Raw genomic sequence first — 18,213 nt, forward strand, 5'->3', positions numbered from 1 at the left:
ACCAGGCTGGCCTTGAACTCATGACAGTAGTCCATGTGCTACTGTCTCCAATGGTCCACCATGCCCAGCTTTTTAAACATTGAAAGATTTTATTGCATCTATTTACGTGCTCAGTTTTGTGTGGGGGTGTATGCCGTGGCACACATAAGAAGGTGAGAGGCCTTGTTCTTTTCTTCCACCATGTGCGTCCTGGTATCAAACTGGCCGTCAGGCTAGCTCTTTTAGTCATTGAGCACCCTAGCACCCTAGCACCCTACATTGCTTTCAAATTTCACTTATATTGTGTACACGAGTGCTTTGTCTGCATATATGTACCTATACTATGTGCATGTCTGGTGCTCATAGAGGTCAAAGGAGGGCTTCGGTTCCCTTGGAATTACAGATGCTAGTGACCATGTGGGTGCTAACAACCAAACCCGGGTCTTTTTAAGAGCTCTTAACTGACCACTGAGTTACCTCTCCAGCTTTCCAGCCCCCCCCCCCCCCCCCCTTTTTTTTTTAAATTTATCTCAGGCTGGGTCTTGTATATCTCAGGCTGGCCTTGAACTTGTTATATAGCCAAAGATGACCTTCTACCCCAATCTTGTCTCTACTTCCCAGTGCTGAGTTTGACCATTCTTGCGATTATATCTAAAATTTTCCCTCTTTTAGATACAACATTCCAATTAGGTTCTCTTAAAAGAATGCAAATACCCAGCACTCAAGAGGCAGACGCAGGCGATCTCTGTGAGTTCAAGGGCAACCTGATCTGCAGAACTAGTTCCAGGACAGCTAGAGTTGTTACACAGAAAAACCCTGTCTTGAAAAATAAAAATTAAAAAAAAAAATAATGTGTATAGCTTTTCGTAGTTGTACCTGCCTTTATTCTTTGATTCCCAGTAGACTGGGGCTGGGGGATGATGAAGGCAAGACCTGTATCCAAGGAGAGCTCCAGGGCATAGCATTAATTTGACAAGGTAGAGCCTTCAGGGCGTGCCACTAGCAAGCAGTTGCCTAGGGCAAGGAGATAGTAAGTGAATTTGAAAGGAGAATGTCTGACTAGATAGAGCCTTCTGGGTATCCTGCTAGAAAGCAGCTGTCTAGGAAGTGTTTCCCTAGTTTTAGCTCTAGAGGACACTACGGCTGTGACCACAGGCTGTATCTTGAGTGGTCACTGAAGCCGTGGCAGCATTTATTTCCTTTGTGTTGGTTCTGTAGGTGCATGAGATGTAAGGGTGAGAGGGTTATGACCAGGTAATTTGTGTCAGGTTCAGATTTTCTGCTTGGAGGGAAGAGGAAAGCTGTTCCCTCTCTGCTCTGGTCTGCTGAGATACAGACAGACTGTTGCCATCCACTGTGCTGCCAGCCTTCTCCACCACATCCTCAGAGGTTGTTTTATTTTGTGTTTTGAAACAGAGTTTCTCTGTAGCTTTGGAGGCTGTCCTGGAACTTGGTAGACCAGGCTGGTCTTAAACTCACAGAGATCTGCCTGCCTCTGCCTCCCGAGTGCTGGGATTAAATGTTATGAGTGGGCTGGATGTTGCAAATATGAAGGAGATTAAGATGTTCTGTGGGAGTCCAGGAGAGGGGTGGGGGATGGGAAGGGGGAGAGAGAGAGGAGGAGAATGAATTTGCAGTCTTTCCTGGTTACAATAATGAATTTAGGAAGGAAGGAGCAGGTTCAGTAGCAATGAGTCCTGCTTCTCCACACTCCACAGACTGCTTTGGTCTTTTGGATGCTTGCCAAGCCCAGTAGCTCAGCATTTAACCCAACCCCCCTTTCTCTTCCTTAGATTCTGGCAAGTTAAGTTCTTCATTATACTGTTGCATATGCACTTACTTCAGGGTTTTGTTCTTCATTAAATGAGCAGGATCAGTAAATGTTAAATGAACTTTTAGAATATTGGACAGGGGTTGGACAGAGTTCAGCTGTTAGGAGCACTGGTTGTTCCTTTAGACAACCCCCTTCAGTCCCTAGCACCCACAAATCCTCTCAAAACCATCTGTAGTAGCTCTAGTTCCAGGCGGGGGTCCAACACCCTCTTTTGGCCTTTGGGGGCCCTGAGCACCCATGTGGTACATGGATATACATATAGGCAAAACATCCACACACACAAAAACTAAAATAGTACAAAGAATAATTAAGGAATAGATGCTGAGGATGTAGCTCGATGGTAGAGTACTTGCTTAGCATGTACAAGGTCCTGTGTTCAATCTTCAGCATGGTAAAAACCAACTATTAAGGAATAGAGAATGAAAACAAAAACATCCATATATTTATAACTTGTTCTTAATAGAATACTTTTATATGTTTATAGTTTGAGAAAGTTGCAAATTTTTATAGCTATAAATGTTTACTTATTTATTTTGAGACAGTTTATCTTTGTAGTTTTGGAGCCTATCCTGGCATTCACTGTGTAGACCAGGCTGGCCTTGAACTCACAGAGATCTGTCTGCCTCTGCCTCCCAAGTGCTAGGATTTAAAGCATGAGCCACCAATGCCCGGCTTGGAGTTAACTTTTAAAAAAATATTGTTTAGTGAAAAAGCATAAGTTGTTGTACTTCAATATTATTTTTCTAGCTGCCTTGGAAAATAAATATTATAGAATCCCTTTAACCAGGTGAGTATATCAATTTTTGCTTTAAATGGTGGTGCTTGCCTGTAATCTCAGAATTTAAGAGGCAGAGGTGGGGGGGTCACTGCAAGACAACACCAGTGTGGTCTACGTGTGAGTTCCAGGCCTGCTTGGGCTATACGTAATGCCGCTTTGTCTCAAAGAAAAAGGAAAAGGTGACCAGCACACTAGTGCTCTTAACTTTCCAACTATTAAAGTATATTCTCAGTAACGTTAGTAAAAGAGAAAACTTGCACAAAAACAGCTAATACAAAGAGTGGGTACTAAAGATATGATACAATTAGAAATGAGAAAAACAGACCTTTTCTCTTGGAATTCTTTTGTGTTTATGTGTATGAGTGCATGGTCTATATATAGTGTATGTGGAGCCCAAGGGTCAACCTTGGGTGTAGTTTCCGGAGGTGCCATCCATCATATTGAGACAGTATCTAAGTGACCTGGAGCTCACCATGTATGTATATCAGGCTGGCTGCACAGTGGACTCTGTGGGTTCCTGTCTGCCTCACAAAGCTGGGCTTATAAGCACATACTTCTTTGTCCATTTTTTTTCCTTCTGTGCGCAACGAACTTTATTGATGCTGTTTGACAGCCTAGGGTTCCTTGAGTTCCTCCCCTCGTTGTTTGGGTCAAGTATGGAAGCTGTAAGGGTGGATGCTCAGTGTTGGGGACTGAGTTGGAGCAGGGACTTCTCAGCAGTCAAGGGCTTCTGTCTTCCTCTCATGTCCTTGCTGGGGTGTGGTGTCCAGGCCTTCTTCCTTCTTAGAGGCCATGCAGGCCATGAGGTCCACCACCCTGTTGCGAGGGCCAAATTTGTTGTCGTACCAGGAATGAGTTTGATAAAGTGGTCATTGAGGGCAACCAGCGTCAGTGACGGAAACATGGGTGTTACAGTCTCGGATGCCCTTTACTGGGCTTTCTGCTTCACCACCTTCTTGATGCCGTTGTACCTGGCAGCCTTCTCAAAGCTGCAGGTCATATTGGGGATAGGGATACGAAAGGCCATGGCAGTGAGCTTCTAGTTCAGTTCTGAAATGGCCTTGCCCCATGGCCTTGGCAGTTCCTGTGGGTGCACTGGCGATGATCTGGACAGCCAGTGACCATCATGCCACAGGTTTTCATAGGGGCCATCCGCAGTCTTCAGGGCAGGGTTGATGGCGTGGCCTGTGGCCAGAGTTGTTGTGTGTAGCCTTGGCCAGGGGTTAGCTGAGCAGTTTGTAGTGCAGGGGGCATTGCTGACAACGTTGCGTTGTCACACTTTTTGTAGTTGAGGCCTATCCCAAACGTGGAGGGACAGTGAAGGTGAAGAGGTGATGACACTTTGGCTCTGGTTTCTCCACAGTGGTGACGGCACCAGTAGACTCCACAGCATATTTGGTACCAGTACCACCCCATTCGATGTTGGTAGAATCTTGGTTCTGGAAGATGGAGATAGCTTTCCCGTTGATGATAGGTTTCCCTTTCTTGGCCTTGACTGTGCTGTGGAACTTGCTGTGGGTGAAATCATCCTGGAACGTGTAATATAAATCATATGTGATCAATGAAGGGGGTCATTGATGGCAGCAGTATCCACCTTGCCAGAATTGAAGAGCAGGCACCTGCCAAATCAGTTCAGCTTGACTTTCATCTTGTGTCTCCGAGACAAGCCAGTCAGTCTCTGTCTCTCTCTCTGTCTCTCTCTCTCTTTCATTGGTTCAGGGGATCAAGCTCAGGTTCTTGCGCTTGTTACAGTAATTACTTTGCCAGCCTGAGCTTCTTTTTCTATTGCCATCTTCAGTGCAGTCCCTGAGTTGTCATTAAAATTATTCACATTGAGAACAAATGGATTAAGTAGAGTTATTTTGATTTAAACACATACATGCTTAATGCCTGTGACTGGGTCCAAGTAAGATAGAACCTTCTTGGAAAGGGGTGTTTGTTTGTGGGAAATGGGGTCTCAAGTAACCAGGCTGGCTTCACATTTGTTATATAACTAAGGGTAATTTTTAATTTTTGATTGTCCTGCCTGGGATTACAGATGTATCACTAATCTTGGTGTTTGACTAGAAATTGAAGAATATGGGGCTGGAGAGATAGCTCAGTGGTTAAGAGCACTGACTGTTCTTCCAGAAGACCCAGGTTCAATTCCCAGCACCCACATGGCAGCTTACAACTGTGTGCAACTCCAAGATCTGACACCCTCACACAGACATACATGCCAGCAAAACACCAACGCACATAAAATAAAAAAAAATAATAATTTCTTTAAAGTGACTGAACCCAGGTCCTGCAAGAGCAACAGTGCTGTTGACCCTGATCCCTGAGCCATCTCTGCAGCACTCACCTCCTTGTCTTTTTTTAAGGCTCTCATTTAGTTAACAGATACTACTGGTCTTTTAAGGCCAGCCTGCATGCATGTGTGCGTGCGTGCGTGCGTGCTTGTGCGTGCATGGTTAAGACAAAGTTCTTCTATGTAGGCCTTGCTGTCCTGCAAAGTCCTATGTAGACCTGGCTGGCCTCCAACTCATAAAGATTCCTCTGCTCTGCCTCCTTATGCTGGGATTAAAGGTGTACATGGTTTGAGAAGGGAGTCTTTCTTGAGGGATTACCCAGATCATACTGGTTTGCAGGCACATCTGTTGTCTTGTTAGTTGATATAGGAAGACCCAGTCCATTGTGGGTGGCACCATTCTGTAGGCTGGGAGTCTGAACAAGACAAGAGCAAGGAAGGAAGAATGTTTTTCTTTTCTTTTGTTTGTGACTAGCTGCCAGAGCTCCTGCCTTTCGCTTCTCCAAAACATGAACATAATTTAGGAATTGCAAGTTAAAAAAGCCCCTTTTCTCCTGACAGTTGGCTTTTGGCCAGATTATTTGTCACAGAAACATAAATGAAACTATAATAAGACTAATAGAGATGTTCTAAACAACGTCCTAAAGATTTTTCTTTCACTCCTCTTTCTTTCTTCCTTCCTTCCTTCCTTCCTTTCTTTCTTTCTTTCTTTCTTTCTTTCTTTCTTTCTTTCTTTCTTCCTTCCTTCCTTCCTTCCTTCCTTCCTTCCTTCCTTTTTCTTTTTCTTTTGGTTTTTCGAGGACAGGGTTTCTCAGTAGCTAAGGAACCAGTCCTAGAACTTACTCTCTAGACCAGGCTGTCCTCGAACTCACTGATATCTGCCTGTCTCTGCTTCCCCAGTGCTGGAATTAAAGGTGTGTACCACTGCCTGGCCTAGTTTTTATTTTTTACATTTTGTGTTTACTTGGGAGGGGTCATGCCACATATAAATCAAAGAACAACTTGTAGGAGTTGGTTCTCTCCTTCCACCATGTGGATTCTGGGGATCAGACTCAGGTCATCAGGCCTGGCGGCAGGTGTCTTTACCTGCTGGGCCATCCTACTGTGAGCCTTTTTTTTTTTTTTTTTTTTTTTTTTTTTTGAGGTAGATTCTTGTTTTATTGCTTAGGCTGGCCTCAGCTCCTCAGCTCACTCACTGTGTAGTGCAGGCTGGCCTTGACTTTGGGGTTATCCTTTTATCCCTTATTGATTTATTTCTTCTATATGGAGTAAATGCTCATAATCAGAGATTCGTTCACATACAGTTGTAAAATATTAAAAATTTTCCCACTGATATTATCTTGCAAAATTATAATAACAGCAACACAACCATGATATTGGCATTGATTGGGTACAGAACATTTCTGTCACTATAAGCTACATTGGCTTCTCTTGTCCCTAGAGTGAGCAAGCAGCATACCTCCTGAGCTGCTGGGAATTGCCACTTTATAGGTCATGATTGCTAAGCTAGTTTTTCATTTTCTGAAACAAATATGACTTAAGTCTATACTGTCAGTGATAATTACTTCATGATTCTCTAGCTGTTTTATTTGTTTTGTTTTTGTTTCTCGAGAGATAGAGTTTTGCTGTATAGCCCTGGATGTCCTGGAAATTGCTCTGTAGACCAGGATGGCCTTGAACTCACAGAGATCCACCTGCTTCTGCCTCCCAAGTGTTGGGATTAAAGTCGTGTACCACCACCCACCCTTCTAGCTTTTTTTGTACCTCGATAATCTTTGAACTCTCTTGAACCAAGAAATAAATAGTAGCAAACAGATTTGAAAGACAGAAGCTAATTTTCTGGGGAATCTGTTAGATACTGACATGTGTCTCATTCTAGGCAGTTTCCTTCCCCCCAGATCCTCTGTAAAGAATTCTTTCTGTTGGTTTTAAGTAGATTAGTACCTCAGATTCTTGTAGCTCCATAAGCCCTATTATGGTCTTCCCTCTGACGATTGTAAGATTATTTTAGACTCTGTAGCAAATGAACCTCGGTGCTAAGTGGACTTGGTTTTTCCTCTCATGACCAATCACCATCAGTGTCAGTAATGTACGCACTCTTCTAGTGAAGAGTGTTTCTGTCACAGGTTCCCTCAAAAGCTTCCTGCATTGCCTTAGAAGACTGGTAATAGGATTCCTGGATATGAGATTTAAGTCTTCCAAAGTGAGTGCAATAGCCATGTCCTATGAAAAAGAGAAAGAAAAGAAGAGTACCTAATTGATTACTTTCATGTCTCCAAATTCCAGAGTAAACCACATCACGACCTGCAAAGTTTTGATACGGCTTCCTGCAGTTTTTCCTCTTTAGAAACTTGAGGTTACTTGTCAGCCAGTGTGAAAGTTAGCCTGTAGATAATTAGACAGCATTCCGATTTTCTGACAGTATAGGTTTGTTCATTGAGTTTCTTCTCAGGCTTTTCTGCAAGGACAATGACACAGGTTTCTTTTTTGTTGTGTAAAAACATTTTAATAATTTTTATTGCTAAATTCAGTGGCGTTCCCAGTGTTGTATAACTATCACCACTGTTTCCAGAACATTTTCATCATTCCAGACAAAAATTCTGCACTCATTAGGCAATAACTTCCCATTCTACCCTCCCCCACCCCCGGTAAACTTTACTTGAGTGTCTGTCTTTATAAACTTGCTTACTTATTCTATATACTTCATATAAGCAGGCTCAAGTCTTTGTCCTTTTGTGGCTTGTCACACTGAATATTTTCAGGGTCCATTCATATTATAGAACTTGTTAGAGTGCCATTCTTTTTATGGCATAGTGTTTTGTTGTGCTTATGTAACTACATTTTGTTTATCCATTCATCTGTGAGTGGACATGTTGGTTAATTCCAGGTTTTGTCTATTGGAAATTTTGGTGTTGAGTATCTAAATATTTGCTTTTAATTTTTATTTTGTTTTGTTGACAGGGTTTCTCTGTAGCCCTGGCTGCCCTAAAGGCGTTTGCCACCACTGCCCAGCTTGTTTATAATTTTTTTTGTTAAAGTTTTTTAAAGTGGACTTGATAGGTTATATGATGGCCCTGTGTTTAACTTGGTGGGGAAATGGAAATAGTTTTCCATAGCATTGGTTCTTAATTCTCTACAACCTTACCAGTACTTGTTAACGTCTATAATAAATTTTGCTTTTAAGATAAATACCACCTTATTGGATATGTCTATTACATGCTGTGATTCTGATTGTGTTTTACACATGAGACACAGTTGTTTTTATGTTCTTTGCTATTTATATCTTCATTGGATAACTGTCTACTCAGACCTACTAGGTTTTGTTTTTTTTTTAATACATGCTTTTTTTTCAATCGTAAGAATTCTTAATGTATTTACTGTATCTCAGGTTTTACAGAATGCATTAGGAAGTATTCTTTATCTTTGATTTTTAGAAATTTGCTGTGTGACTCCCTGCATGTGTGCATGGGCACTACATGCATTAGGTCCCCTGGAAACGGCTAAGCTGCAGTGTGGATGCTGGAATCTGAACTATAGTCCTCTGTAGGAGCAGCAACTGCTGTTAATCATTGGCATAGCTCAGTGATGGAAATTGTAACATTTTTTAAAGAATTGTGCCTGTGGATGTGTGTGGGTCTGCACACGAGTGCAGATGCCTGAGGAGGCCGGAGGTGTTAGATCTCCTTGGAGCTGGAGTTACTAAGGGCAGCTGTGAACCTCTTGATGTGGGTGTAGGAATTGAACTCAGATCCTCTCCAAGAGCAGGAAGTGCTCTTAATTGCTAAGCCATCTCTCCAGCCCTTTTAAAAGATTATTTGTTGATTTTAGATTTATCTTTATCATTTTGAATTATGTGTGTGCATGTGGGTTTGTGTGCATGGATGTGGTGTCTGTGAAGACCAGAGGTGTTGGCTTCCCTGGAGCTTGAGTTACAGGCTTCTGAGCCATTATTATTTGTGTGTGTGTGTGTGTGTGTGTGTGTGTGTGTGTGTGTGTGTGTGAGTGAGAGAGAGAGAGAGAGAGAGAGAGAGAGAGAGAGAGAGAGAGAGAGAGAGAGAGAGAGACCTCAAGCACCTACATCCCCTATGTCATCTTGCCAGTCCCATTTATTCATTTTAAAATTACATTTGGGGTGTGGGGTTTGAGCTGGTGGCAGGAAGGAGGTGTGACACAGCTCCTGTGGTAGTCAGAGGGTAACTTGAAGGAGTCAGCCTTTTCCTTCTACCAAGTGGCTCTGGGGATTGAATTTAGCCCATCTCATCATGGCTGGCTGCAAGTGCCTTCACCCACTGAGCCATCTCACTGCTCTGCATCGAATTCCGGGAAGGGCCTTCCTATGTTTTCTAAACTGTTCTGGACTTTGTGAGTTTTGGTCCTCTCATCTCTGCCTCCAGATTGCTGGAACTACAGGCATATACTACCAGGCCTGGTAGTATATGCCTGCAAGTGAAAAAAGAAAAAGTTCATTTAAGAAAGCCTAGGCAAGGGCTAGAGAGATGGCTCCTAAAGAGTTTGTTTCAGTTCCCAGCACCCTCCTGGTGGCTCACGTGGTTCCAGGAGATTTGATGACTCCACATTTGCATGGTGCACAGACACACATGTAAAATAAAAACCTTAGGAGACTTTTCCTTCTCGGTTAACAGAAGCCTGGACAAAATGTGGGAATTACCAATTCATTGAAGTAAAGGTTAAACCGCTACACTTGGGAAGGGCAAGGAACAGTTAATTCTGAAGAACTAAAATAAAAGAACTGGTTGCTTCTGACCTTAGCCCCTCCTCCTTTTCTGCAGATGTTCCGTTCTACTGCACGCTCGCGAGCTTCCTCCCTTTGGCAGGAGACATGGCTGCCAACAGTAGAGAATTTTGTTTCTTAATTCTGTGATGTGTGAGAGGATGGTTTTTATTTTCTAGCTTCCAAGATTAGAAATTTTCAGACTTGTGACCTCAAAAAAAAAAAAAAAGGTGGTTACCCTGGTTCACCTATCTTTGGCTAGTGTTCTGAGAGAACTTGTAAGGTAGGGAAAAGTGTTAATGATAGTTCTGTGGATGCCGATACTCACACACACACACACACACACACACACACACACACACACACACACACACACACACCCTTGTTCATGGAATGCCACACTCGAATAGCACAGTATCTAAAGTTCTCAGAGAACAGAGATTTATCTCATTGCTAGGAATTCATAAGCTCGGGGTATTCTTAGTAAGACCTCCCTGAATTTCGAGAGTCTTAGAAGGACAGTAGATGTAATCCCATCACTTCCTGCTTCTGCTTCTTAAATTACTATCTTCTGCATGTTTGGGTTTTTTTTTCTCATTCATTTTATGTGTTTGGGTGTTTTGTCTGTATTTCTGTCTGTTCACCATGTTACTGATGGTTGTGAGTCAATGTGTGAGCACTGGGAACTGAGCACCTCCACTCCCTCCACCCTACCCTCGGGAAGAATAGTGATGCTCTGAACCACTGAGCCATCTCCCCAGTCCCACCTGTCAGTCTGTTAGTAACTTGAATATATATTTTACTTGTCATAAAATTAGCTCATTCGAAATGTGCATTAAGTGTTTTTTAACACACTGTTTTATAACCATCACCACAATCTAATTTTAGAAAACTTTCAGCACCTAGAAAGAAACCTGTGCATATTTGCAATCATTACCCGTTTCCACTGTACCCCTCCACCAGCTTCCTGGTGTCTACTCTGTCTGTGGATTTTCTTGTTCTGGAAACTAATATGGAGACCTACATTTTGTTGTCTTTATGCTTTGCCTTTTCATTTAGTATAATGTTGTCAGGATTCATCTGTATTTTATGTATGAGTGTGCAGTTCCTCTTGAGACAGATTATATGCATGTAGCTCAGGCTGGCATTAAACATACACTTCTGTCCTTTAGCTTTCCTAGTGATGGAATTATGGGCACGTGTCTCAGTGTCTGCTTCATTCCTTTTTTCCCCTTAATAATATTCCATTGTATTAGATATAGAACAACATGTTTTTAGTTTCTATTTTTGGATCTTATGAATAATGCTGCTTTGGACATGTGTGTACAAGTGTTTCCTTCCTTCCTTCCTTCCTTCCTTCCTTCCTTCCTTCCTTCCTTCCTTCCTTCCTTCCTTCCTTTCTTTTCCTGAGACAGGGTTTCCCTGTGGCTTTGGAGGCTGTCCTGGAACTCGCTTGGTAGTCCAGGCTGGTCTCGAACACACAGAGATCCGCCTGCCTCTGCCTCCCGAGTGCTGGGATTAAAGGCGTGCGCCACCAATGCCCGGCAAGATGTGTCTTTTAAACCTTATTATAGGCATATTACCCATCTGACATGAAATTAAGTAAATAATAAGTTATTCAGAATAACGAACTTCTGAAATGTTGGGTTATAAAATGTTAAATGACTTGTATTTTGTGGTTGTTTTGTTTCAGGCTGCAGTGCAGAATCTTGGAAGTCCTCCCTCCATTACATCAAAATGGTTTTGCTAATGGGCACGTGGGCAGTGTTGATGGAGAGACTATTGTCATCAGTGACAGTGATGATTCAGAAACACAAAGCAGCTCTTTTCAACATGGGTGAGTAGTTTATAACTTAGTGGTCAGATTGGTGATACAATCTATTGCAATGTTTTTCTTTCCTGCTTCTCCTTTTATAGTCATACTGTGGTATACTATCTGTAAATAATCTATTTCAACAACAGCTATTAGAATTTTCAAAATGTAAACCTAGTTAACTAATTAGCTACTTAAGAACAGTCCTCCTTGCTGGGTGTAACAGTCCACGTCTTTGGTCCCAGCACTTGGGAGGTAGGGGTAGGTGGATCTCTGAGTTTGAGGCCAGCCTACTACATAGTGAGAAGCCAGGCAAGGCTACATAGTGAGACCCTGTCTCAAAAAGCCAAAGCAGACAAAGCAGTTTGTTTCTTATGGTGCTGGGCATTGAACCTGGGGCCTAACGGGTGTAGGGAACCCCTTTACTTGCCACTGAGATGGATTTTCAGCAGCAGTTTCAATTGCGATTCTCTCTTGGTGTTCCATTTCTTCACCACTCTGTTCCTGCAATCTCATACTTTTTATCACTTCCATACTTACCCTTTCCAGAATGTAGCCTTTCCAGACTGGCTTCTTTCACTTGAGCATATGCATTTACATTTTCACTGTATCTCTTTGATAAAAGCTCAATAGCTTGTTTCCTTTTTGCATGGAATAATACTGCATTACCTTAAATTATTACATTTACTTATTTTGTTTATGTGTGTTGGTGCATGGGTGCTACAACATGCCTTTGGAGGTCATAGGATACATGGGAGCCAGTTTTTTCCCTTCTACCACCTGGGTTTTGGGTGTGGAACTCAGGTCCTCAGGCTTGGGGGCCTTTACCTGAGTCATCTCACAAGCTAATATTCCAGTCTTATGTGCTACTTGACAATTACGTACTGAAGGGCATTTTTGTCATGGAGTAGCAAGAGAGGACAGTATTAAAATAGAAGTTAGTTCTGTATTCTTCCTATTTGATAGTTTAGTCCATATAATAGGAATCATTTCTGTTGGACTCTGGTGATCATACTTCCTTAGAAAGACAGTTGTTATTTTATCCCAAAGGAAGTTTTATGAAACAGCAACAGCAAAGCTCCATTAACAATATTGTTGCCTGGCAGTGGTGGAGCACGCCTTTAATCCCAGCACTCAGGAGGCAGAGGCAGGTGGATCTCTGTGAGTTTGAGGCCAGCCTCGTCTACAGAGTGAGTTCCAGACAGGCAGGGCTCTTACACAAACAAACAAAAAAACCTCAATATTGTCAGCTCAGATTCTGCTTCGTGTGCTAAATTCTCACACACTCTTCTACCTCAGGTTCTTCAGCATTCTTTCTTCCTCTGAACTCCTTTTTCTTAGATTTGTTCATGAGTTGTTCCTCATTGCCTCCCTCACCATCATGAGGCGCACGCACGCACGCACGCACGCACCCCTCCCTTACTGAAAGGCCAACTTAGTCAACTTCTCAAGTATCTCTCCCCATATAAGACAGTGGCTTTTTTTTTTTTTTTTTGCTTTTTCTCCATTCTGTTTTCTTTTTTTTTTTTTTTAAAGACAGGGTTTCCCTGGAATCTGCTCTGTAGATCAGGCTAGCCCTGAACTCAAATCTGCCTACCTCTGCCTCCCAAGTGCTTGGATTAAAGGTGTGGGCCACTTCCCCCAGGCTTATCTGCCATCATTTTTATTTTAGTGATTACTGACTTTTGTTATGACAAACAGTATTTGGTGGTATAGTATGGGATTTCAACTACTGACTGAGTAGTGAATGAGTAGATGCACCTTAAAGGTTAGTGAGAAGTTAGTTGGAGTGAGGATTAACTGTGTCCTATTTGCCACTGTTTGTACGTGTGCTTGAACTAGACAAGTATTCTACCACTGGCCTATACATCCAGGGTTTCACTAAATTGCCCAAAATGATCTTGATTCAATCTGTGGCCTTGGTCTGTGCTGGGATTACAGGTAGCATGCTACTATGCCAACTTTCCCTTTATTTTTCTACATTTTTCCTCTCCAAACTTTTCTGACATAGGGTCTGGGTATAGCTCAGTTGGTAGAATACTTAGCATACATGAAAACCTGTTTTCAGTCCCCAACCACAGATAAACTGGAAGTGGTGGTACATGCCTGTAAGCACTGGTAAGGTGAAGGCAGGAAGGCCAGGAGTTAAACGTTACCTTCACTATGTAGTGAGTTCTGGGTCATCCTTAACTACAGAGCGAGCTTAAAGCCAGCCCAGATTATCTGAGACCCTCAAAAAAATGATATGCATGCATACATACATACATATATGTAACAGCTAAACAGTACTAAGTAGTTATTATTCATTTCCAGCTACTTTATTCACTCAAGGAAATTTTATTGAATGAATAGTTAAAATGCCTACCAAGATTAAATTATGCCTTGTGTTTTGTCTAATACAATGTGAAAGGCTATCTAATTTACAAAATCTTAGTTAAAATAAAACCACATAAAATTGTATTATAGCTGGTGTAGAGCTCATCCTTATTCTCAGTACTTGGAGGCAGAAGCATCCCATCCTCTGAGTTCAAGGCTAACAAGAGCTATATAGAAAGAAAAAGAGAAGAGAGAAAGAAAGATTCTATTACTACAATGTGCAAAGAAATGAAGTTTTAAGAATCTCATGCTTTTAAATGATTAACTGATTTGGGTCTCTCTTTTTATTTTTAGGAAGAAAAAAGATGCAATTGATCCCTTATTATTCAGGTACAGGGTGCAGCCCACTAAAAAGGAAATGTATGAGTCTGCTGTCGTAAAAGCAACACAAATCAGGTAAAACTCAGTATTTTCTTCATAGGCATCTAAGTGAGAAGTTTTAGTTTAGAAGGCGTGGATGATGTGTGTATGTACATCACATTCTTTGTATTCATCTCATCATCCTCTCCTGCTTCCCACACTGGTCCCCTTCCTCTTACCTAACCATCCCCTTCTACTTAAATGGTTACATTAATCTATGTTCCCATCAGTAGTGTATATGGACCCTGCCCCACATGTTCACTCGTGTTTGTTTTCTTTTTAAAGTGTGGTTTTGGGGGGGTGTTGTTGTTGTTTTTGGTTGGGGGACAGGTTCTCACTGTGCAGTTCTGGCAGGCCTGGAACTCTATGTGAACTAGACTGGTCTTGAAGTCAAACCCAGGGATCTGCCTGCCTATGTTTAAAGAGTGCACCACCATGACTGCGTGTGCATTCTATTTTTAAATATTTATTTTTAATTATGTGTGTCTGTGTGGGGGTATGTCTACATTACTGCAGGTGCTCATGGATACCAGAGGTGTGAGGTCACCCTGAAATTGGAGTTACAGGCAGTCATGAGCCAATTGACCTGAGTACTGGCAACCAAACCTGGGTTCTCTGCAAGAACAGTACATTCCCTTAACCACCTCTCTCTCTAGCCCTTTTTGTTTTGTTTTCTTGGTGGTAGCCATTCTTTCTTGGAAGAATGAAACCTCGGTGTAGTTTTAATATGCATTTTCATGATGGTTAAGGATGTTGAACATTTTATGTTTACTAGCCATTTGTATTTCTTCAAGACTGTTGAATTCAGTTACTTGTTGATTGTATTATTTAGCTTATATAGGGGTATAGTGTGTGTGTGTGGGGGGGTTGTGCTTGTGTATGTGGAGGCCAGAAATTAACTTAGGGTGTCATTCCTTGGGAACCTTTTCTATTCTTGCTTTTTATTGTTATCTTTTAAGATTATAATAGAAGCACAGCATTTCTTCCTTCCCCCTCCAAACCAAGATCCTATATACCCCTCCCCACTCTCCTTCAAATTAATGGTCTCTTTTTCCGTCAGTAATTTTAATCTATACATACATTAGGAATAAAGAATAATGTGTTGGGGCCGCAGGTGGGCGGGTTCCTAGTCCTGTCCTGGGACCTCGAGGATCTTGGTCCAGGGGCAGGTGATGAACCACGGGTGGGTGGGGAAGCATTGACCTTTAGATGTGACTCATATTGAGAGTTTTATTGAGGGGGGAGGTAAGAAAATAAGGTAAAGAGACACAGAGGCAGAAGAGAGAGACAGGATAAGCCCTGTCTGCTTCAGGGGAATAGCAGGAAAGAGAGCATAAGTGGGCGGGGGTCTTTCGTGCTGGTAGCCATGGAAACCTGGGCTTACCAGGGACTGCCTGAGTGCATTCTGCCAGGTGACAGGGGCTGGCTAGCATAATGCCTGAATTTGTGTGTGTGTGTGTGTGTGTGTGTGTGTGTGTGTGTGTGTTCGTTCGTTCGTTCCTAAATATAACTTTGTTGAGTCCTTATAATGTTACTTGTATGTATGTGTTAGGGCTGACAATTTGGCACTGGACAACTGATTGGTGTGTTCTTCCCTGGGGAGGACCACCTCTCCTGCTCCCAGTTTTACTCAGCTGTCTGTAGTTCTTTATTATCTGTGTGTAAGCTAAAATTTTATGCCTGAGTACTGAAAACCTGCTTCAGCCAGTGTTCAAGTCTCAAAGAGGGTGTGTGGAGTTGGGATGGGGAGGGAGATGGACACGATCTGAGGGTGGATTGGCCTGGCTGCCAGCAACTTTAATTGAAAAGAGACTACACTTTTTATACTGTATAGTTGCACACGGGATTAAAAGGAGACAAGGGGCCTGTGAATTTGGGTGTGGCTTTAGATCAGGGATTGAGGAAGCTAGCATTGACCTTGACAACAGGCATCAGTCATATGTTAATGAAGGGACCACAAGTTCATCTTGCTACAAGTAAGAATGATTGCTTTATCAAGCACGAACTTTTCTCAAGTCTCCAGGGAATGGAGACCCTTATCCAAATGCCTGACCTTGGGGAAAGGACTTCTGGGGAGCAGACACTGCATTATAGTTTCTTATATGGACCTGTTTCCCTCATACAGGTGTATCTAGTAAATCTGTAACTTCCTGTTCGTGGTGTGATTAGGAAGGCACAATGAAACTCCAGGTTCTTTGGTGGTGGATTTTTCCCCCTCAAAGAATTATTTTGTTTAGAGACTATACTTGTACACATTTTTATCCCTTACCAAAGCCCACACAACATTTCCCAAAGGGAAAGGCAATGATATTGAGAATCATTAAAAATGAGAGTGAAAAGGTGCTGGAGAAGCAGTGAAATGTGGAAGTGCTGAAATTTGTCAGGCAGCACCTGTCGTGTGGCCCGTGCCACTAGGGAGTGGTGGGGTGAGGTCAGGGGGTGGGCTCTTTCAAACTTGGGTCGCTGTGCTTGGTTTGGAACACCCTTACCTGGTGAGCCGTCTCGCCTCTCCCCTTCTCCTTGGCCACAGCTACTTGAGGGGCTGAGGCAGGAGGAGTGGGTGGGCAGCTGCTATTACATTTTGAGAGGTGACATGAGAAGTTTTATTAGGAAGGGAAGGGGAAAGAAGAGAGAAAAGACTGGGGGGAGAGACATCAGATGGTGGGAAGAGGGGAAAGATGGAATTTTCCTTTTAAAGGGCCAGGGTAACCTGCAAGTCCCAAGGGGCAGGGCCAGATTTGCCTGGATTACACATCCCTGACTTCTTTCTTTTTAAAGGTGAGGAGTTAGCAGGCTAGGGAGTGAGGATACCCGGTTCTCAAGGCTACTTCCTGCTGACCCTAGGGGCCATTTACCATCTTTGGGGGTTCTGAGAAGGCTGGGGTGCTGCCACCTCCTGGGATAGTTTCAGTACTGCCCGGGCTCTTGCCTCCTGGACCTGTTAAGATGTTGGCAGAGCAGAGGACAAGGTTAAGTGTAGGGGAAAAGCTTTTCTCAGGGGCGGAGGAGAGAGAAAGAAATCTGATAACTTGTATTTGTACACCTTAAGTCACTTTGTTATACCTTAAAACAGTTTTAGATTCTTACATCTTAAGCTCTCTTTTTTTTTGTTTTTTTGTTTTTTTGTTTGTTTGTTTGTTTTTTTGTTTTTGGTTTTTACGAGACAGGGTTTTCTCTGTATTGTTTTGGAGGCTATCGGTCCAGCCCGGCCTCGAACTCACAGAGATCCGCCTGCCTCTGCCTCCCGAGTGCTGGGATTAAAGGCCTGCGCCACCACCGCCCAGCAAGCTCTCATGTTTTTATATAAACTTTATACCTTAAAACACCATTTTAAAACTGGGCGGTGGTGGTGCAGGCCTTTAATCCCAGTACTCCAGAGGCAAGTAGATCTCTGTGAGTTTGAGACCAGCCTGGTCTACAAAATCTAGTTCCAGAACAGCCTCCAAAGTCACAGATAAACCCTGTCTCAACACCCCCCCCCAAAAAACCCCACAATTTTAAACAAAGGAATAGTAACTGAAACTTACCAGCCATCAAACTGCATCAGAGTTCTTGAGAAGGATAGAATTTTACCAGAATTAAGATGAGAGAATGACAGAGACTTATTGGCTGGCCACATGGACTGCCACTCCCAGAGCTCTGTGCAGTTGTTGAGGGTGGAGGCTTTGGCACCTGCCTTTAGCTCGAGCCTGCCAGGCTTTAAGCAGATCCTGTGGATTAGGAGCTTTAGGAAGACTCACCCACCGTTGGCTCTAGGCAATTTGGGGCAGTTGATTTCAGTGTTCTCTTGTCTGTGGCCCAGAGTCCTTTACAGCAGTTGAGAGGAAAGGCAAGTTTGCTCAGTGGCTAGTGCTGTCAACTTTTGTGGGTGGAGTTTCTTCAGTGTCTACCAATCTTCTTGGAGGAAATGGGGTGGCCTGTCTCAAAAGCTTTTTAATAGAACATTGTAAATGCCATATTTTCTACATCTCTGAGCATTTGAGGGCTGTCTATTTAGTATATATCTAAGTAGACAAAATTTGTCTAGTTACTTGCCTTAAACACATAGATG

The 18,213-nt window shown here is 42.7% G+C and overlaps 1 protein-coding gene across 3 annotated transcripts in view; it reads left to right on the top strand.

The window, feature by feature from the left end:
* Baz1a (bromodomain adjacent to zinc finger domain 1A) overlaps positions 1-18,213 on the top strand; it is a 78,140-nt gene that overhangs the window by 14,185 nt on the left and 45,742 nt on the right. For all 3 annotated transcript variants that reach the window (XM_040743079.1, XM_040743080.1, XM_040743081.1), the window contains exons 4-5: positions 11,307-11,450; positions 14,097-14,198. In XM_040743079.1, coding sequence (XP_040599013.1) covers positions 11,307-11,450; positions 14,097-14,198 — 246 coding nt within the window. The remainder of the gene's footprint in view (positions 1-11,306; positions 11,451-14,096; positions 14,199-18,213) is intronic.

This window comes from Mesocricetus auratus, unplaced genomic scaffold, assembly GCF_017639785.1.
Source record: "Mesocricetus auratus isolate SY011 unplaced genomic scaffold, BCM_Maur_2.0 Super-Scaffold_15014, whole genome shotgun sequence".
Taxonomy (NCBI): Eukaryota; Metazoa; Chordata; class Mammalia; order Rodentia; family Cricetidae; genus Mesocricetus; species Mesocricetus auratus.